Source organism: Nerophis lumbriciformis, linkage group LG31, assembly GCF_033978685.3.
Source record: "Nerophis lumbriciformis linkage group LG31, RoL_Nlum_v2.1, whole genome shotgun sequence".
Classification (NCBI taxonomy): domain Eukaryota; kingdom Metazoa; phylum Chordata; class Actinopteri; order Syngnathiformes; family Syngnathidae; genus Nerophis; species Nerophis lumbriciformis.
Genome location: NC_084578.2, coordinates 92436 through 115928, shown reverse-complemented (window position 1 = coordinate 115928; position 23493 = coordinate 92436). Strand labels below are relative to the sequence as shown.

General features: G+C 39.3%; 1 protein-coding gene across 1 annotated transcript; it reads left to right on the top strand.

Moving 5' to 3' along the window:
• Positions 1-556: 556 nt before the first annotated feature.
• On the top strand, positions 557-23186 carry LOC133574127 (uncharacterized). The gene is made up of 3 exons (XM_061926205.1): positions 557-1033; positions 8575-8763; positions 21402-23186. Exons 1-3 carry the CDS (start codon positions 847-849, stop codon positions 22787-22789), a joined length of 1764 nt encoding a protein of 587 aa, XP_061782189.1. The 5' UTR covers positions 557-846; the 3' UTR covers positions 22790-23186.
• Positions 23187-23493: the final 307 nt, after the last annotated feature.

Sequence of the window (23493 nt, the reverse complement as noted above, 5' to 3'; positions counted from 1 at the left end):
TACAGATTTATTGATAAAGACTTTAAGCAGAGATGCCTCGAAGGGCTGCATGACCCACAAGAACATTACTGGTCTGATGTCATGTCTCACAACTGTCATTAATGACTTGGAGATGGTCCTCCTTGTGAGCCATGAAGTGCATTGTCATCAGCGAAAGAGCCTTGAAGATGATTTTTTCTTGTGTCTTTGCAACGAAGCGTCTCAGATCAAACACGGATTCGTCTTGGTATCTGAAGTAGACGCCAATGCCAAGGTCCTTGACAGCATGGGGGATGACTTACATGAAGAAGAGGTTGACGGTTGACATTGTCATTTGTCATTGTCATGTCATTTTAGTTAGTGAAACAATTACAACAAAATAATAAAATTAATCACTTTATTATAAACAACAGATTTAACAAAGTCAATAATGCAAAATAAATGTAGAAAATCCAAAAGTGATCACGCTCCTGATTTACTGCAAAGTTTTGAGTCTTCTGCGCATGACACATCTCGCGAGAGCAGAGCAGTCATAGACGAGAGCAGAACCGTCTTGTAACGTCAAGCGTGCCAACTGTCGTGAAAGCACATTGACGCAGAAAGAAGCCAGAAGGACGCTAATAAGTCAGTCTTATTATTTGTTCGTTAGTTTGAAATATTTACGTCGTATAAAATACATCTTTGATTCTTTATTTAAAGATAGAAGCGTCTCGATGCACTAGAAGCACTTTGCTGCTTCTCGTGCTCGTTTATTGTTAGTTAGCTTAGCTCGCTAGTTAGCTTAGCTTGTTAGCTGCTAACAGAAGTTATCAACACATCGCTAAGTAGAGATCAAGTGTGAGAGTAAAGTGTTGTGATTGTGTGAAAATGTCTACATTACACATGTTGAGAGCGTTGGTGGATCAGCGACTAACTGCTGCCGTTGAAGAAATATTTGTAGTGTTAGAAAGAACGATAGCAGAATACGAGGCGGAACTTTCTAGAACAAAGGAGGAGAACAAGCTACTAATGGACGCTGTTTTCAAGAAACATCAAGTTGTGTTACAAAGAACAGGTTTGTTGACTTCTTACTCTCACATCTTTACTAATTTTATATTTGATTATTAACACCTTTCTTCAATAGATGGTCAATCAGTGGCCTCGTGGTTAGAGCAGGGGTCACCAACCTTTTCGAAAGCAAGAGCTACTTCTTGGGTACTGATTAATGCGAAGGGCTACCAGTTTGATACACACTTCAATAAATTGCCAGAAATAGCCAATTTGCTCAATTTACCTTGAACTCTATGTTATTATTAATAATTAATGATATTTATCCTTGTGGAAACACTAATCATCTTAATGATTTCTCACAATACATATATATATATATATATATATATATAAATATCAATATGCAACACTTTATTTTTATATTTTCTCTAAGTGCACATTTTTCAAATTGAACATTTTCAAATGATCACTTCTAAGACAGTCTTGTGAAATCACAATATCCCATTTTAACTAGCGAGCCACTAACATTGTTTAACAAATTATGAATTACTTTGCACCATGTTTGTACAAATAATAACTCATGTAAAATACAAAAGTCAACTCTTAAATGTTTAAATTAATCATGTCACACTTTGAACTGGACACCAAATCTGTTACCTGTTTTTTTGTCAGTTAGTGGGAAGCCTGGCATTGCATGCTGTTAACTAGTATGTTTGCTGTTAACTAGTGTGTTTGCTGTTAACTAGTGTGTTGTACTCTGGTGTGTAACTTGACACTGCAACTCTTGAGTGAGTCTTGCAGATGTGCATCAGTCAGGCATGTTCTGTGTTTGTTCTTCATGAAGTTCATGTCAGAAAAGACTGATTCACAAAGATAAGATTTGTCCTCATTGTTTGCGGAACCTTCTTAATCTTTTGGACATATTTTCACAGCAATCTGGCCTTAAGCTTAATTATGATAAATGTAAAATGTTAAGGATCGGAAATCTAAAGGGAACGTCCTTTCAAATGGAATGCAAAGTGCCTGTTTTGTGGACAGATGGTCCAGTTAACATACTTGGTGTTGTTGTCCCAGAGAATCTGGAAGATCTAGGCTCAGTAAATTATGATAATCGACTAAGAAAGCTGGACAAAATTATGCAATTATGGAAAGGGAAATCCTTAACCTTGTATGGTAAAATATCTATTGTCAACTTGTTAATTATTCCTCAATTTATTTATTTGTTTTTGTCATTACCAGCTCCATCACAAAACTGTTTTAAGATTTATGAGCGGAGAGTCTTCGATTTTGTCTGGGACGGCAAACCAGAAAAGATTAAAAGAAAGGTTTTGTACAATGAGTATGAATATGAAACTTCTCAACCTTGAAGCTATGTGTCTGTCTTTAAAAGCATCAATTGTTCCAAATATGTATTTAAACACTGAGTGGTACACAAGTGTCCTGTTGGACAAAAAACATGTACTGTATCAAAAGAAATGGTATAATTTTTTACAAATGATCCCCTCCCATTTTTCTTATTTAGAGAGTCTGCTGGGAAACATGGCGTGTTCATAAAGGAAACAATCCACTCATGGTGGTGTTTTCAATTGTATGTGCCAGAAAAAAGAGACGATATTTTGCAGCAGATAATATGGATGAACTCTAATATTGTAATAATAGACGAAAAGCCTTTCTTTTTGAAAAATATGTTTGAAAGAGGAATCATTTTTGTCAATGATATTATCAATGAGAATGGTAAGATGATGAAGTATGATGAATTTAGAACTTTGTATGGTGATGCTTGCTCAAGCTTTTCATTTCATCAACTAACTGGAGTCATTGGGAAAAGATGGAAACAAATAATTAATTATGGAACTACTAAATTAGTAGTTTATAAACCTCTAATAAGAAATTCCAGTTGGCAAAAAGGAACTAAAATAAATAGAAGAATATATAATTTCTATTTAATAAAGAAATCTTTGAAGGCTGGCCCATACAACACATATGGAAAATGGGAGGACTTTTTTGACTGCCCGTTGCCGTGGGATGCCATATTCAAATTAATCTACAAAACTATCATCGATGTGCAAAATCGTTATTTTCAAATTAAAATTATTTATAACTTCTTACCGATGGGGAAAATGTTAAAATGATGGAATATGACAGAGTCAGATGACTGCCGATTTTGTTGTCAGGAGTCTGAATCCACCCTGCATTTGTTTTGGTATTGTCATATTGTGTCTTCGTTTTGGGTGGAAGTTGAAAAAATGTGTTGAAGGATTGGTTTGTTTATGTGGTTTCTGTTATTTTAGAAGAGTTCATTGACAATCGTGATTTAGTCAATTTAATTATAGTACTCGGCAAAAGGTTTATTTTTAAGGCCAACAACAGATATTCACTTAGTATTACTTTCTTTAAAACATTTATTCAGTATTTTTTAACTTTATAAAATTACATGGTTGAAAACGATAATGATGCCAAAAAACATTAAAAAAAAGATGGAAAGTCCTCAAAGGCTTATTTTGAAAGTATAATTATGTTTATAGATTATATGTTATCTGTTGTTGTGTTCTCTAATTTGAGTGACCTGGACATAATCTGGATTGTACATAAATGCTTATTTTGAAAATGTAATTTTGTTTATAAATTATATGCAATCTGTTGTGTTCCCTAATTTTCTTCTGTGTACATGAATGAAGGTGTGTGTTGCTGAGTCCCACTTGGATATTATCTGGACTGAACCTGGTTTTAAAAAACCTTTAAACAAATCTAATTTCATTGACAACCTGGTCTGGTGAAGATAAGTTCCTTTTTTAAAAAATAAAATAAGATAAATAAATTTAATAAAAAAATCTTGGATAAAAAAGAAAGTAAAACGGCGTGGCGCAGTGGTAGAGTGGCCGTGCGCGACCCGAGGGTCGCTGGTTCAATCCCCACCTAGTACCAACCTCGTCATGTCCGTTGTGTCCTGAGCAAGACACTTCACCCTTGCTCCTGATGGCTGCTGGTTAGCGCCTTGCATGGCAGCTCCCTCCATCAGTGTGTGAATGTGTGTGTGAATGGGTAAATGTGGAAGTAGTGTCAAAGCGCTTTGAGTACCTTGAAGGTAGAAAAGCGCTATACAAGTACAACCCATTTATCATTATCATTTAAAACAATATAAAAATAATTACATAAAAATAGTAATGAATGAAAATGCTAGTGGACCAGCAGCACATACAATCATGTGTGCTTCAGGGACTGTGTCCCTTGCAGATGTGTTGTCTATGTTGTGGGAACCAGAATATTGGTAGCAGAAAAAAATAACCCCTTTTGTGTGAGTGGGTGTGGATGAGTGTGAATGGGGGGGTTGTTTGGGTTGATGCACTGATGGAAAGTGTATCTTGTGTTTTTTCTATGTTGATTGAAAGTAAACATTTATTTTCAGTTACCAAAGTAGTCAACGCTTTAAATTAATTAAAAGAACATAAAGGTGACTGACTTTCCTTCAGCATGTCGTAGATGGTCTCCAATTCCTAAAGAGGAATTGTTGATGGAGATACTCCATAAAACACCACATAGTAAAACATGTTTTGGTAAAAGTTCCTTTTGGCCCAGCCAACAAAATGACCACAAAAAAGTATTTTGCATCATGACAAAAATATACAATTTAAGTGATTTTGGAATTAGATTTTTTATTTCCATGATATTGAAATGATGGTAATGACTATGTCATTACAAGATTGTGGTTAAGTTTAGAGATAAAGTTTAGGTGTCATATACCGTATACACAATAAAATATTTACACACTTTACATCAGTGAGTGTAAAAATAAGAATGCCTCAATCAATGCTGCCTCGTACTTATAAAAACTTTTCAAATTGCCCCCCATCAAATTTCCAAGTCTGTTTTTGTTCTCACTGTGCCACTTTTGAATTCATTTTTGGAAAAAAGGAGGTATTTCCCGTTTTTTTATTGGTTGTTTTGCTACACACTTTTAACGGAAGAACACAAATAATGTCATTGTGTTAACAGTGTCAGTCAAAACTACAAACCCTGTTTCCATATCAGTTGGGAAATTGTGTTAGATGTAAATATAAACGGAATACAATGATTTGCAAATCCTTTTCAACCCATATTCAATTGAATGCACTACAAAGACAACATATTTGATGTTCAAACTCATAAACTTTATTTATTTTTGTGCAAATAATAATTAACTTAAAATTTCATGGCTGCAACACGTGCCAAAGTAGTTGGGAAAGGGCATGTTCACCACTGTGTTACATGGCCTTTCCTTTTAACAACACTCAGTAAACGTTTGGGAATTGAGGAGACACATTTTTGAAGCTTCTCAGGTGGAATTCTTTCCCATTCTTGCTTGATGTACAGCTTAAGTTGTTCAACAGTCCGGGGGTCTCCGTTGTGCTATTTTAGGCTTCATAATGCACCACACATTTTCAATGGGAGACAAGTCTGGACTACAGGCAGGCCAGTCTAGTACCCGCACTCTTTTACTATGAAGCCACGTTGATGTAACACGTTGCTTGGCATTGTCTTGCTGAAATAAGCAGGGGCGTCCATGGTAACGTTGCTTGGATGGCAACATATGTTGCTCCAAAACCTGTATGTACCTTTCAGCATTAATGGCGCCTTCACAGATGTGTAAGTTACCCATGTCTTGGGCACTAATACACCCCCATACCATCACAGATGCTGGATTTTCAACTTTGCGCCTATAACAATCCGGATGGTTCTTTTCCTCTTTGGTCCGGAGAACACAACGTCCACAGTTTCCAAAAACAATTTTAAATGTGGACTCGTCATACCACAGAACACTTTTCCACTTTGTATCAGTCCATCTTAGATGAACTCAGGCTCAGCGAAGCCGACGGTGTTTCTGGGTGTTGTTGATAAACGGTTTTCGCCTTGCATAGGAGAGTTTTAACTTGCACTTACAGATGTAGCGACCAACTGTAGTTACTGACAGTGGGTTTCTGAAGTGTTCCTGAGCCCATGTGTTGATATCCTTTACACACTGATGTCACTTGTTGATGCAGTACAGCCTGAGGGATCGAAGGTCACGGGCTTAGCTGCTTACGTGCAGTGATTTCTCCAGATTCTCTGAACCCTTTGATGATATTACGGACCGTAGATGGTGAAATCCCTAAATTCCTTGCAATATCTGGTTGAGAAAGGATTTTCTTAAACTGTTTAACAATTTGCTCATGCATTTGTTGACAAAGTGGTGACCCTCGCCCCATCCTTGTTTGTGAATGACTGAGCATTTCATGGAATCTACTTTTATACCCAATCATGGTGTTACAGGTCTCACAGGCGTGTGAGTTCAGTAGACAAAAGGTTGTGTTCATACTCTAACCCCTGGAAAACACAGGCAATGTTTAAGAAGAGTGAAGACATGAACAATCCTTGAAGCTTCCCAAGTTTCCTCTCTTTATTACACATTATATATATTTCCTATAATCCACAATGACAATATAATTATTATTCTCTAAATTCAATATTACATTCTCAAAACATATCTTCTTCATAGCGCAATAGCTATTATAATGGTATATACTTCTGTATATTCACATTTCTATATATTGTTGTTACAGAAACATCTTGAGTAATAAACTCTTTCACAAATGGGGAAGTATCATTTAGACATGAAATGTCCTTGGGAAGTACACTTGGAGTCAAACAAAATGTATCCACATCACTCAGTTCATTATCTATTTACAAATATAAGAAATAACAATAACATATTTACACAGATAATAATATGACCTTGTGTGAGATAAAGATAGAAGAGTATTTCTTTACAACACAGAACTATATAAACACACTGCAGTGCTCTTCGGTTGGCATAAAAAGGGTTACCGTATTTTCCGCACCATAAGGCGCCCTGGGTTAAAAGCCACGCCTTCAATGAACGGCATATTTCAAAACTTTGTCCACCTATAAGCCGCCCGGTGTTGTAAGCCGCATCTAACTGCGCTAAAGGAATGTCAAAAAAACAGTCAGATAGGTCAGTCAAACTTTAATAATATATTAAAAACCAGCGTTCTAACAACTCTGTTCACTCCCAAAATGTACGCAAATGTGCAATCACAAACATACGTATATCAACATGGACAGAGCTGCGTGAAAAAAGCCACCCGGCCTCTTCGCGTAAACTTAAACTTACCTTAACCACTCGCTCATCTTTTCTTCATCCATCCCTTCGAGTTAGCTTTTATGATGACGCCGGCTGGAAAGGTCTCTTTTGGCAAGGTCTTCCTTTTGAATATCACCATGGGTGGAAGTTTCTGGCCATTAGCATGGCAAGCTAGAACCACAGTGAAGGATGACTTCTCATTCCCTGTGGTGCGAATATTCACCGTACGTGCTCCCGTTCCACAGTGCGGTTCACAGGAATATCAGTTGCTGTGAAATAGTAATCCGTGTGCGGATGGAGAGATTGCGTCTTTTCATGCACCGGATCCCTGTCGTTTAGTAGGAGCCATTTTGTGGTCTTTACAGATGTAAACACACAAAGGAAATGAAACGTACAGTGATATCCGCGCGCTTTTTCTTCTTCTACGCGGGCGGGTGGTTGCTTACAGTAGAAGAAGAAGCGCTTCCTGTTCTATGGGGGCGGGTGCTTACCTTGGCGGTTGCTTGCGTAGAAGAAGAAGCGCTTCCTGTTCTACCGGGAAAAAAGATGGCGGCTGTTTACCGAAGTTGCGAGACCGAAACTTTATGAAAATGAATCTTAATATTTATCCATATATAAAGCGCACCGGGTTAAAAGCCGCACTGTCAGCTTTTGAGTAAATTTGTGGTTTTTAGGTGCGGCTAATAGTGCGGAAAATACGGTAACTGCTCTCAACTGACCCACACGCAAAGAAGAGCTAGCTAGATGCTAACACACGGTGGTATTAAAGTCTAAAAGCACTAAAACATCAATCTCTGTCGCTGAACCATATTACATTTGAATTGTAAGGTGTTTAATTATCAAACGTTTACATTTGATATATTTCACAACATTACTGACCTGGAAAACACAGGCAATGTTTAAGAAGAGTATAGACATGAACAATCCTTGAAGCTTCCCAAGTTTCCTCTGAGGGGAGGGGGAGGAAATACCCACACCTAAAAAGGGACCTACGGGCAACTACTTCATTACACATTAGTTCCACTCTTCATTTCTGGCTTTACACTACATGGATGGAAAACGGCTATAACCTCTGTCAATAAAAAGTGATTGACAAAAAAACATATATATTCCACATTGTGAAGGCATCACAATGGCACCCACCTGTTCCCAATTTGCCTGTTCACCTGTGGGATGTTCCAAATAAGTGTTTAATGAGCATTCCTCAACTTTATCGATATTTATTGCCACCTTTCCCAACTTCTTTGTCACGTGTTGCTGGCATCAAATTCTAAAGTTAATGATTATTTGCAAAAAAAAAAATGTTTATCAGTTCGAACATCAAATATGTTGTTTTTGTAGCATATTCAATTGAATATGGGTTGATAATGATTTGCAAATCATTGTATTCCGTTTATATTTACATCTAACATAATTTCCCAACTCATATGGAAACAGGGTTTGTATTTCTATTCTCTCTTTATCTTATTTACTTATTTACCCAACAGACGTCCAGCAGCCCCCTCACATGAAAGAGGAAGATGAGGATCCACACAGGAAAGAGGAAGAGGAGGGAGAGTGTGTTGTAGGGCAGGAGGAGGATGATGTCAGCAAGTTTCCACTGATCGTTGTCTCTGTGAAGACTGAAGAGCATGAAGACAAAGCACCTGAGTCCTCACAGCTTCATCACAGTCCAAGTAAGCACATATCATTTTATTCTCAGGGCATTCAATCCATCACAACTGGACTGTTCACTTTGTCTTAGAAGACTCATCCAAGTAGGCTTCATCACTTCATGCTCATACACTTCAAGTCTTAAATCTAATCATTGGAATTTAGAGGGGAACTGCACTTTTTGGGGGAATTTTTCTATCGTTCACAATCATTATAAAAGACATGATGGTGGATATATATTGTTTTAAAATCACATTGTAACTCATAAATGTAAATACAAGTCCACTGGCAAAGGAGCCAATGGGAGGTCCTCTATAACCATCCAAAAAGTGCCAACAATACTCCATTTGCATTTTGTGGCTTGAATAGCAAGCAAGTATTAGTGATATTGTTATTATAAGTGCTAACGCAGACAAACTATTTATAGCTTGTGTGTCTATGTTGACATCAGCGGCTGGCGAGTTCCTTCCTCACCTCGGTGCTGGTGAAAGATTATTCCAGATCATGAAGCGTGCCTCTCACCTGGATAATAGAAGGATGAGGACGTAATCTGACAAGTTGGTAACATTTGACAGCCAATTTAGACCCGGCGAACAACACAAAAAGACGCTTAGCTTCTCCCCCCTTTTCCGTGCGACAATTATGAATAATTCTTCATCCAAACGGGAATATAACTAGATTTTATCAGTCTGAATCATAGCGACAGCAGACCTTGTACAGTAAGTGTTGTTCTATTATGTTTGTTGGCTCTCATGAAGTCAGCAGTGTGTAATATTCAGAGATGTTGTTAAAAAAAAGCGAACCTCGTGTTGCGTTTTTTTAAATGAATGCGCTAATGAGCAATCCAGCACCCCCCGCGACCCATAAAGGGACAAGCGGTAGAAAATGGATGGCTGGATGGATGAGCAAAAATAGGTAAATATTACATCTTTTAAAAATGCACCTGTTAGTAAATGACATATATACCTACTGCATGTACATAAAATCTTAATGGAGGTGTTTGGATGTTTTTAAGTTCTTTGTAGGCAGAATATTGTAAGCAGACTTTGGATCACATTTATTTACTATTTAGAATGCATAAAAAAGAAAAATATATGTGTAGTTGATAGGCAAAATAAATAAAAGTGTTGTTCCCTTTTTAAGTGAAGTAAAGTATATTTATTTAACGCTTTTCTCTAGTGACTCAGAGCGCTTTACATTGTGAAACCCATTATCTAAGTTACATTTAAACCAGTGTGGGTGGCACTGGGAGCAGGTGGGTAAAGTACCTTGCCCAAGGACACAACGGCAATGACTGGGATCAAACCTGGAACCGTTGAGTTGCTCGCTAGGCCGCCCTACCAAACAAGCCACGCCGGCCTTAGAATGTATTAAATTCTATCAAAATCTCGTAAAAATCATAAATACATGCTAGAAATGTTTCAAAAATTCCATTAACAATATTTTTATTTAGGAACTTTCTAATGTAACGTGTTTCTATCTACACTTCTGTTAAAATGTAATAATCACTTATTCACTTGCTTTGTTAAAATGTAATAATCACTTATTCACTTGTTTTGTTGAAAGGTAATAATCACTTGTTTTGTTGTTTGATACTTTAGTATCGGTCATACCAATGTGGATACTGATTTTTAAAATGTTTCAAGATCATTGAATAATTAAATTTTTGTTCGCAATCATAATCAGACAAAAACACAGGATGGTGGTGTTAGAATATCAATGTAATATTTAAATATGGGCTCTGAATGAAATCATTTGGTTTGTGCCCTTAAAGTCTTCCTGTGTCCATAAACGTATTTCCTGAGTTTGTAAACAATAACAAAATCAACAATATATATACTACAAAATATCGATCAAACCACTGTATCGACTTTATATTGATATTATACTTGGTATTGTTACTGTCGGTTTTTGTATCAATCGGTCCACATTTGTTTAAACTCAAGAGCTTTAGCAGGGTTTCTGTGGGTCATTAAAAAGCCATTGAATGGACTTTTTCCTAATTAAGGCCTTAAATGGTATTACAAAGCATTAAATATGATGTCCAGAGGCATTAATATATTCATGCAATTGTAGGCCGGGACCGGTGTACCGTATTTACTGAACCATAGGTTGCACCGGATTATAAGGCACACTGTCGATGAGCGGGTCTCGTCAGGTCTATTTTCAAACAAAAGGCGCACCGGATTATAAGGCTCATTAAAGGAGTCATATATATATATATATATATATATATATATATATATATATATATATATATATATATATATATATATATATATATATATATATTTTTATTTTTTTATTTTCTAAATGTAAAAGACTTCCTTGTGGTCTACATAACATGTAATGGTGGTTCTTTGGTCAAAATGTTGCATAGATGATGGGTTGTACTTGTATAGCGCTTTTCTACCTTCAAGGTACTCAAAGCGCTTTGACACTACTTCCACATTTACCCATTCACACACACATTCACACACTGATGGAGGGAGCTGCCATGCAAGGCGCTAACCAGCACCCATCAGGAGCAAGGGTGAAGTGTCTTGCTCAGGACACAACGGACATGACGAGGTTGGTACTAGGTGGGGATTGAACCAGGGACCCTCGGGTCGCGCACGGCCATTCTTCCACTGCGCCACGCCGTCCCATGATGTTTTACACATCATCTTCAAGTCACTTTCTGACAGTCTCTTCAGGATGCACCGTTCTGTGGGCGGTCTTATTTACGTGGCTCACCTTGGACAGCGTCTTCTCCCCGTCATCTTTGTAGTGCATCAACAACGCCCGAAATGTGTCCCGTTAAAAACCGTCCAACCGGAACTCTAATAACTAAAGTTCCTTGTGTGAATAATGTAAACTCACTACACCGGTATGTTTTAGTGCTTTCATGGTGAGTTTACTGACAGATATAAGTAAGAACTTTACACTACTTTATATTAGAAATGGCAACAGCCGAGGATGAATGTCCCATAACAAGAAGATAAAGAAAAAGAAGAAGCTTAGATATACTATGGAATCAGCACAGACTACAATGGCAGATGTGTGCAAATTTTCAGGACTTATGCAGATCCCAAATACACATCAGCAGGTACTAGAAGGTAAGAAAAGTTGGTTTTGCTAATATTGTGAAACAAAACGCCAGATAATGTCTGCTAATGAGTGCCATGTTGCGGTCCTTATACACACACCATAGTAATACTTGTATCTCTGACTACGGTAGCCGTATTGAGTCGACAATCCATCAAGCGGTGCGGCTTCAAAGTCGTACTAAAACATTTTGACAGATTTTTGAGCGCCATGTGTAATATTCTTTATTTTCAATGGAACATTTAAAGTTTTAGTGTTGTTTACTGATGTCAAATTGCAGTCTACACATATCTTTTATGTGTGACTACCATCTACTGGTCACACTTATCATTACACCATGTACCATAAAAAAATTGCTTTGAGGTCGGTAAGCACAACCAGAATTATTCCGTACATTAGGCTCACCGGACGGGTGTAAGGTGGGTGTAAGGAACAGTGTAACTTGGCCTGTCGCCACCATCACGTCTCCACCTCATCGCTGCCACCACAGCCTGGGGGGGGCAATAGACTACAGACTCTGATTACATTGAACACATTGTTTATCAAAAAATAACCAAATAACAATATCTTATAATAAATACAAATATTAGAAAAATAAAGACACCTACAATTTTTGGTTGTGTTTTCCGCTCCATTGTCAGAATGGCGATATACGATATACCGCTCGATATTTTTTTCCGTAAAGTATAAACAAAACACAAAACAGTCCTAGTTACCTGAGATACTAAGTATGTCATTATTAGTAAGTCAATATTTTGACTTAGTAATTTGAGGTTAGTTTGTCTAAATTGTCAGACGATGTCTTCTCTGATGTCTCCATCATGTCCAGAAGTCTCTTCTTTATCTGGACGTCGTCTTCTACTGCATTCAGCAACTTTGTCTCCATTGGAATTTTTCCTTTTAGTCTGTCATGCTTGTGGCTGTTGAGTTTTGCCTAGTGAAAAAAACCAAACATTTTTATAAGGATTTTTACAAAATGACATTCAATAATCATGAATACATTATTTGGGATAAAGCCACTTTAGCACAGGTGTAAGATAGTGACATGTTATTTACAACATGTCAAATGACCCTCAACAACATCGGGAAATATCCATCCATCCATTTTCTACCGCTTGTCCCTTTTGGGGTCGCGGGGATGCTGGAGCCTATTTCAGCTGCATTCGGGCGAATGTGTGTCAATAAAGCACTTTGAGGTATTTTAATTTTGACAGACATTTTTTTTTAATGCAACTGCAGTTTTACTTAACTCAATATTATTTATTACAAGAAACTACTCAAAGCATTTTTAATTCAAGCCTATTTAAATACATGTAAAACAGCTGAACTTTAATATATGCTTGCCATCTTGACTTCTGATTCCAAAGCAAGTATTTTTGTCACACTGTTGTCAAACAATGATCATATTCAAACAAATATGATTCCACATTGTTGAAAGTGGTCATCTGAGAGCATTTGGAATTGCAGTGCAGTTCATATAAAAATGTTTTGATGCCACATCTATCTGCCTTTTAACAATATTACTTCCCAGCAATGAAGTTAACTGAACATTTTAATTTCCTCTCGTGGATTAATAAAGTATTTCTGATTCTGATTCTGAGGTTAGCGCCCACATATCTGATGTTTCTATTCCAAATGGAATGGATGTAGTTGATGGAGAACCGCCCCAGATCTGCTGGCATAGTTGGAAGTACAGCAAAACAACTCTAGCGTAACCACTTCTTCCACCTGCGTCCACTGCTTGTCTGTACTTTCCACCAATCACTTTCAGTTTAGTGTCGATAGTTGTTTTTGTCATGTCCTCTTTCCGATGAGGAAATTCCTCAGATGTCCTTCCAAGTCCGTACCGTTCAAAAATAGGGTAAGAATGTCACCAGACTTGGACTGGCAAGTTTCCCAGTCAACACTTTGTTGAGTTTTGTTAACTTTCAGCTCCAAAATGATGCTTAAAATTAGCTCTAGTTCTCTGTCAGTCCACATATATAATTAGTTCTTGCCATGACCCGCATTTTTTGCTATATGCCGCCTCCGGAAATGACGTTTTGGATGTTTCTGATTGGCTAAAATGGTCTTAAGTCCTAGGCTACAGCGCCCCTCAGTATTTAAGCATGCGTATGACACTCAGTGTATGCGTTTGCTTGGGGACAGAGGTCGTTTTTTAATGTGCACCTGTGGCTGAGATCCTGTGAAGACGTTAAGCACCAGGCTACCTCAATAGACGTGGGGACTGGACCTAGCAGGCCCCTACCAAGACGGGCACCCGGAAGGGATAGACGGTGGGACCCAGGAGCTCCAGACACGAAGCCCGGATGCAGTAGCCTGGGGCGCCCCCACCTGACAAGCAGGCCCAGAGCGTACCTCCAGAAATATATATATATATATATATATATATATATATATATATATATATATATACATATATATATATATATATATATATATATATATATATACATATATATATTTCTGGAGGTACGCTCTGGGCCTGCTTGTCAGGTGGGGGTATATATATATATATATATATATATATACTCCCGAACCCCAACCCCCCCATGCATGTGTACAAGGCCCCCAGAGTGTCTACTGTGTAGTTAAAATTAGGAGGTCAGTCGTTCCAGCCAAACTCCAGTCCCTATTGATGTGTGTACTGTAGCGTGAGTGAGATATGTATGCTTGTGGTAACTAATAATGCCATTAAAATTGGGGGACATCAAGGTCATTGTGAGTCCTAAACAAGCCGAGCCCCCCAAATTCTAAGTGTCTAATATGCAGCTAAGATTGAGGGATGGACGAGCAGGGGACAAGACAGGAGGACTGGAGCCCCTTAGGAGGCATCCTCATTCCCCCGCCATGCCTCCCCGCAGGACAAGCCCCCAAAATCGTATTTATGTGTGAGTGTGTGTGCTATAAGTAGGAGGAGTAGAGGGCCCGGACATACTCCCCACGGCCCATGACCCACAGGCGCACCAGACCACTTTAACAAGACCCTACGTGAGTCCACCCCCTGCCAAACAAAGCCATCCCCCGCCCGCCCCAACCCAACTCTGCAGAGTCCATACCAGCAACCGAACGCCGAAAAACTCCACAGCCCCCATGCCCATTGCAATCACCGCATCACGGCCATCCACACAGCAATGTGCCCATACGAGCCCCGGCCAGGGGACGGAGCCCCTCAACGGGGGAAGAAGCCAATGCATCCCGTCTGCATGTCACTACCCAAAACAGCCGGCAAGCCAACGTCAGCCAGTCCCCACAAGCGTACAGACACCAATCACAGTCCCCCAACCACTCCAACCCAACACAGCAATGCCAACCGCTAGTAGCACCACAGCAACCATCACCACTACCGCCCGTTCGCAGTACAAACACCCGCGGTTGCCGAAACCGAAACAAAAAAGTGACCGACCCTGTAAACCACAACAACGCACACGCCCAGCTACCACCGAGGCCGCCAACCCACTGACCCCAACTCATTCACAGCCAGACCAATCGAGCCACCAGACATCCACCTCGGCCAACCCAACACCCCAACGCACCGTGCCACAGCCCCATAAAGCCACAGAGAGCGCCGGGGAATGCAGCCAAGAGGCGAGCGGTACGCTGCCGCCCCGGTCTGGGGAAGAACGACCTGCAACCCAGCGCGCAGTAGACCCATCACCGTTCAGACGTTAATAATACAGCCACGGCCTGGCTTCCAGATCACGGTAAAGTTGACCGTTGATAAAAAGTTTATCCACCGCGATGACAGCACAGCATCCTTCCGTGATAAACTTCTTACAAAGCGGGAACAGATGGCGGCGCCTGTGGAGGATTTCCTTTAGGAACTGATCGTTGATGCTGAACTTGGATCCTTTCAGCTCTCGGCCCTGGCTCCTCACCTGCTCCTTCTGCTTGAAGTCTTCCAATTTCAGTCAGCCATTTTCAATATTCCACTCCCAATACTTTTGGCTATTTTTGGAGAGTAACATAACAATAGGAACTAGGGTAGTCCCGATACCAATAATTTGGTACCAGTACCGGTACCAAAATGTCTATCGATACCTTTTGGTACCGAAAATATTAATATTCGCTGTATTTGAACAGAAACATGTACAATACAATAAACATATGTTTCCTATTGCACTCCAAAAAAAGATTTTATAATGTTAAAATTCAAAATAAAATGTATCAAACACATTGGGCTTTTCTTGTTACACTCAAAGAACAATGTTCAATTTTCCATATTACATATAGTCTGCCATAACCAAGGATTAGGTTGGAATACAATAAACATCTTTATTGACATTATATTCAATGCTTCAGGCTTCATGGTTGGCTAGCTTGCCTAAAACCTCTGTTAAGTCTTTACAAAATACTTCTCTACAGTTTGTTTTATTATTAATCCCACTGTGAATATTAAACTACCACAATGAGTTTGTCCGGTATCATAGCTACATGTATGATGTTTGCATTGAAAAAAAAAGGTGTGAAAATCAGTTTAGTATTTAGAAAATGATATGATAGATGAAATGCACCAACACTTCATTGCGATGTTGACTTGTTCAAGATGGCGGCCCCACAGCTTGTCAGTGCCAATAGGCAGTAGCGCTCTATTCATTAATGATGTCTAGGATTAAAGGCTTGTGCAATGTGCAGCAGTTAAAAGACGGAGAAGGGAAAATAAGTTACCTATATAAGCAAAACCGGAAGAATAACTTTCAAAATAAGAGTTGGGTAAAAGACTAAACACATCTTAAGCCATCGCAGGCCACACTAAATGACTTGGCTGGCCACATTTGGCCCACTGGCCTTGGGTTAGAACTTAGTCTTATCTTGTTTTGCTACTTTACAACTTGAGCTAAATTAGCGCTTTTCATCACTTCCTGTGTCCTCCATGTGTAGCTTTAGCATGCTTAGCTGTTCCTTCTTGTACTAATTTGTGCATTTGCAAAGTTTGAAACTTGTTTCTAAACTTCAAAAATGAAATTTCTTCAAGTTAAGGCAGCTCAGAAAGAGTAAATTAAATACAAAGTTAAGCTCAAAATGACTGATATTTTGTTTTGATAGAGTTACAATTTGACAAAAAGTAAGTAAGGACAAAGCATTGCTTTTAATGTCATCCAGTATTATTTTTTACAGTGTAAGTACATGAATATATTATATATATATATATATCCAACCATTTTCTACCGCTTACCGTATTTTCCGCACCATAAGGCGCCCTGGGTTATAAGCCGCGCCTTCAATGAACAGCATATTTCAAAACTTTGTCCACCTATAAGCCGCCCCGTGTTGTAAGCCGCATCTAACTGCGCTAAAGGAATGTCAAAAAAACAGTCAGATAGGTCAGTCAAACTTTAATAATATATTAAAAACCAGCGTTCTAACAACTCTGTTCACTCCCAAAATGTACGCAAATGTGCAATCACAAACATAGTAAAATTCAAAATAGTGCAGAGCAATAGCAACATAATGTTGCTCGAACGTTAATGTCACAACACACAAAATAAACATAACGCTCACTTTCTGAAGTTATTCTTCATTCATAAATCCCTCGAATTCTTCCCTTTCGGTGTCCGAATTGAAAAGTTGGGCGAATGTGGGATCCAAAATGGCCGGCTCCGTCTCGTCGAAGTAATCGGAGTCAGTGTCGCTGTTGTCCAGCAGTTCTGTGAATCCTGCCTTCCGGAAAGCTCGGACCACAGTTGTGACCGAAATATCTGCCCAGGCATTTACGATCCACTGGCAGATGTTGGCGTATGTCGTCCGGCGCTGTCTCCCTGTCTTGGTGAACGTCACGTGTGTTCGCCTTCTGTCATCCACTGTTCCCACGCAGTTAGCAGTCTAGCTTCGAATGCCCTGTTGACACCAATATCTAGCGGCTGGAGGTCTTTTGTCAATCCACCCGGAATGACGGCGAGTATTGAATTAAGCGCGTAAGCGTGTCTCTTAATGTGATGTTATGAGCTAGCAAATATAACAACTACACTACCCAGCATGCAACGATAGTGACGAGCATGCGCGGTAGCCCTGAGAAGCGTTGTTGTATGTGCTGGCAGTTAGAATGTGGTTATGAGCACGCTGTGAGTAAACGTTGAGAACTCAGTTAACACGCCTCGTCTGCATTATTTATAATTAGACAGACAACACACTTAATAGGAGCCATTTTGGGGTCTTTACATAAACACACAAATGGAAATGAAACGTCACATATCCCAGCATGCACCGCGCGCTTCTTCTACGGGGAAAAAAGATGGCGGCTGTTTACCGTAGTTGCGAGACCTAAACTTTATGAAAATTAATATTAATATTAACCCATATATAAGGCGCACCGGATTATAAGGCGCACTGTCAGCTTTTGAGAAAATTTGTGGTTTTTAGGTGCGCCTTATAGTGCGGAAAATACGGTATTTCCCTTCGGGGTCGCGGGGGGTGCTGGAGCCTATCTCAGCTACAATCGGGCGGAAGGCGGGGTACACCCTGGACAAGTCGCCACCTCATCGCAGGGCCAACACAGATAGACGGACAACATTCACACTCACATTCACACACTAGGGCCAATTTAGTGTTGCCAATCAACTTATCCCCAGGTGCATGTCTTTGGAGGTGGGAGGAAGCCGGAGTACCCGGAGGGAACCCACGCAGTCACGGGGAGAACATGCAAACTCCACACAGAAAGATCCCGAGGCCGGGATTGAACTCACGACTACTCAGGACCTTCGTATTGTGAGGCATATATATATATATATATATATATATATATATATATATATATATATATATATATATATATATATATATATATATATATATATATATATATATATATATATATATATATATGTATATATATATATATATATATATATATATATATATGTATGTATATATGTATGTATATATATATATATATATATATATATATTTATTTATATTTATATTTAATGTCATACAGTATTAGTTTTTACAGTGTAAGTGCATGAATATAAATACATAAATATATACTGTATATATATATATATTTATAATTTAATGTCATCCAGTATAAGTTTTTACAGTGTAAGTACATGAATATATCCATAACATAAAAAACACAAGATACACTTACAATTAGTGCACCAACCCAAAAAACCTCCCTCCCCCATTTACACTCATTCACACAAAAGGGTTGTTTCTTTCTGTTATTAATATTGTGGTTCCTACATTATATATCAATATATATCAATACAGTCTGCAAGGGATACAGTCCGTAAGCACACATGATTGTGCGTGCTGCTGCTCCACAAATTAATCCCGCATAACAAACACCTCCCCCCTCCTGTCATTATAACCCACCGATACAACTCAAACACCTGCACAACACACTCAATCCCACAGCCCAAAGTACCGTTCACCTCCCCAAAGTTCATACAGCACATATATTTCCCCAAAGTTACGTACGTGACATGCACATAGCGGCACGCACGTACGGGCAAGTGATCAAATGTTTGGAAGCCGCAGCTGCGTACTCACAGTAGCGCGTATTAGGGATGTCCCGATCCGATATTTGGATCGGATCGGCCGCCGATATTTGCAAAAAAATGCGTATCGGCAAGGCATGGGAAAATGCCGATCCAGATCCAGTTTAAAAAAACAACTCCGGTCCGTGTTTTCCAACGCACCGATTTAAATAATACATTCCACTTTTCTGCTGCTCCCTAATTTCCGTTCCGCATTTTCCAGCACACCTTCAACACATCCACAGGTCTGTGGATTCTCACGCAGTTGCTTTTAGCTGCTGGCATTACACGACAGGCTCTTCTCATTCTTTCCTGTGTCTCCCTCTCACAGACAGCAAGTGCACCTTCTTACACACGTCACATACTGTCATGTCATACGTCACATACTGTCACGTCATACGTCACATACGTATACGTCCTCCCCGATCAGAGAGGTAGCAGCATGGCTAACGTTAGCTGTGATGCTAGCGCAGCCGTGCGAGCAACCTTCCTGTTAAGGTGCGCGCCTGTGCAATTGCGCACTGCTCAACATCCTCTGCGTACGGCAAATCTATGCCACGCACAAAATCAAATAAAAAAATAAGCGCATAACAATTTTCGACACACGGACACGACAGAGAAAACAGTTTTCATCATCATTGTTCAAATATTGTAACGTCTTTCGAGACGCTTATCTCCGTTCGGTGCCACACGTCCACACCATCAAAATGCCGAGGAAAACATTTCCACATCAACACCGTATGAAAAAAATAGTGATTTTTTAGTTGTGATTTCCTTCTCTGCATGAAAGTTTAAAAGTAGCATATATTAATGCAGTATGAAGAAGAATGTTTTAATGTAAACACATAGAATCATCATACTGCTGTGATTATATGCATCAAGTGTTCATTCAAAGCTAAGGCAAAATATCCACATATATATTGTGTATCGCAATATGGCCTTAAAATATCGCAAAAGGCCATATCGCCCAGCCCTAGTTCAATGATGCCATTTCTGTTTGTCATGTATAATTTTGTCTATTTTGTGTTTCTCCTTGAATAAACAGGTCAGTTTCTTGTTACCAACCATTGTGTATTATTCAAACTCCCCTAATTCAGCTGGCTAGTTGTTATTAAGAGTACTAAAACCCTTTTCAACATGATTCTGACAACTAAGTAGGCTAAATAACTTTAAACTTGAATACATGCTCAGATAGGCCAGTATCGGTCAGTATCGGTATCGGATCGGAAGTGCAAAAACAATATCGGTATCGGATCGGAAGTGCAAAAACCTGGATCGGGACATCCCTCGGGCGTATCCAACTCAAAGTCTTCCTGGTAAGAGTCTCTGTTGTCCCAGTTCTCCACAGGCCAATGTGTATCCAACTCAAAGTCCTCCTGGTAAGAGTCTATGTTGTCCCAGTTCTCCACAAGCCAATGGTAAAGCTTGACTGTCATCGTTCGGGAATGTAAACAATGAAACACTGGCTACGACGTAGCCGCTACGTGTTAGTGTTGCTGCAGCCGGGCGCTAACACACCGCTTCCCACCTACAGCTTTCTTCTTTGCTGTCTCCATTGTTCATTAAACAAATTGCAAAAGGTTCACCAACACAGATGTCCAGAATACTGTGGAATTTTGCGATGAAAACAGACGACTTAATAGCTGGCCACCATGCTGTCCCAAAATGTCCTCTACAATCCGTGACGTCACGCGCAAACGTCATCATACCGAGACGTTTTCAGCAGGATATTTCGTGGGAAATTTAAAATTGCACTTTATAAGTTAACCCGGCCGTATTGGCATGTGTTGCAATGTTAAGATTTCATCATTGATATATAAACTATCAGACTGCGTGGTCGTTAGTAGTGGCTTTCAGTAGGCCTTTAACTAACTAACTATTATTCAATCATCACCATATTTCATGTTTGTCCTGTTGTTGGTTAATAAAAGTCCACAACCATAAAAGACTTCCAGTAAGATGTGTAATAAGAGCTATAAATGATTTAGATATGATAGTTTTTATGCATATATTTGATTAGGCCAACCTCACATAATGTGGATGGTTGGCATAAGAGCTGCAAAGTAAAATACAGTAACACCTCATTTGTTCTGCAGACGTCCAGCGGGTGTCAGCGGGGAGTCATGAAGAGGAGTGGCACACCAGTGTGGGACAGAAGGAGCTACAGGCCCCCTCCCACATTAAAGAGGAGCAGCTTCATGATGAAGATGAAGCTCAGTCCTTCCAGCTTCATCACAGTCAAAGTGAGGAGAACAGAGGGGCGGAGCTTGTAAGTCAACACATCACAGGAGCTGATGGAGAGCATTGTGAAGATATCAAGTCAGAACCAGACAGCATCTTTGCTCCACTGTCAGACATGGACCACATGATGTCAGACTCCTCTGATCACAGTGACAACATCCAAAAACCTTTGGAGAGTAAAAATGACTCTAAAGGTGATACGAGACATCACACTAACAACAAACACTTTGACTGCTCTGAATGTGGGAAATCATTTAGACAGAAGAGTAATTGTACAGTACACATGAGAATACATACTGGAGAGAAACCTTTTACTTGCTCTGTTTGTAAGAAGAGTTTCTCCAGAAAGCAAAGCATGACCACACACATGAGAATACATACAGGTACTGGAGAGAAACCTTTTACTTGCTCTGTTTGTGCTAATAGATTCCACAATAAGAATTACATGATATTACACATGAGAACACACACAGGAGAGAAACCTTTTACTTGCTCTGTTTGTAAGAAGAGTTTCTCCTGTAAGGAACGCATGACCACACACATGAGAACACACACAGGTGAGAAACCTTTTACTTGCTCTGTTTGTAAGAAGAGTTTCTCCAGAAAGTGTATCATGACCACACACATGAGAACACACACTGGAGAGAAACCTTTTACTTGCTCTGTTTGTAAGAAAGGTTTCTCCAGAAAGGAACGCATGACCACACACATGAAAACACACACTGGAGAGAAACCTTTTGTTTGCTCAGCTTGTGCTAAAAGATTCTACACTAAGAATGACATGATATTACACATGAGAACACACACAGGTGAGAAACCTTTTACTTGCTCTGTTTGTAAGAAGAGTTTCTCCAGAAAGGCACACATGACCATACACATGAGAACACACACTGGAGAGAAACCTTTTGCTTGCTCAGCTTGTGCTAAAAGATTCAACTCTAAGAATGACATGATATTACACATGAGAACACACACTGGTGAGAAACCTTTTACTTGCTCTGTTTGTAAGAAGAGTTTCTCCAAAAAAGAACGCTTGACCAGACACATGAGAACACACACTGGAGAGAAACCTTTTCTGTGCTCAGTGTGTCCTAAAAGATTCTCTATAAGTTCTCTTATGACCACACACATGAGAACACACACTGGAGAAAAACCTTTTGCTTGCTCAGCTTGTGCTAAAAGATTCAACACTAAGTATGACATGATATCACACATGAGAACACACACTGGAGAAACCGTTTAGTTGCACTGTGTGTGATAAGATGTTCAGGTATAAGTATCAGGTCAGTAGACAAAAGTGTGTAACAGTCATGGAAGCTGCAGGGATGTAAAAACACTTAAACAGTGATTGTGCTAAATGTAGTTTAAAAACACAGCATGTTTAATAAGAATGTATATTTGATGTTGTATGTAGTGCTTCTCATCTTCTAGTCTTATATGTCGTCCTGTAGTTACTTTTTAAGTTGTGTGCATGTATTGAATATTATATATGTAGCTACTATTTTATTCTATTTTCTCATCTTTGAAGAGAGGACATCTTATTATTTTCATTAGTTTTTTTCCCCACACATTTTTTCCATTGCATTTTATTGATGTTATTATCCAATTAAAAGTCAGAATGAATAAAATGGTTAACAAAATGTGGACTCTGGTAGATTAGCAGCATTGTTACATCATGGATGTTAACTACTGAAAAACATCAACAAAGAAGAAAAATGCTGAAGTTAGCAACACATCACTATGTCCCCCCCTTGTGGAGGGGGCAGCACAGGTCTGGTGGCCATGGATGAAGTGCTGGCTGTCCAAAGTCGGGACCCGGGGTGGACCGCTCGCCTGTGCATCTGTTGGGGACATTTCTGCACTGCTGACCCGTCTCCGCTCGGGATGGTCTCCTGCTGGTCCCACTATGGACTGAACTCTCACTATCATGTTAGATCCACTATGGAC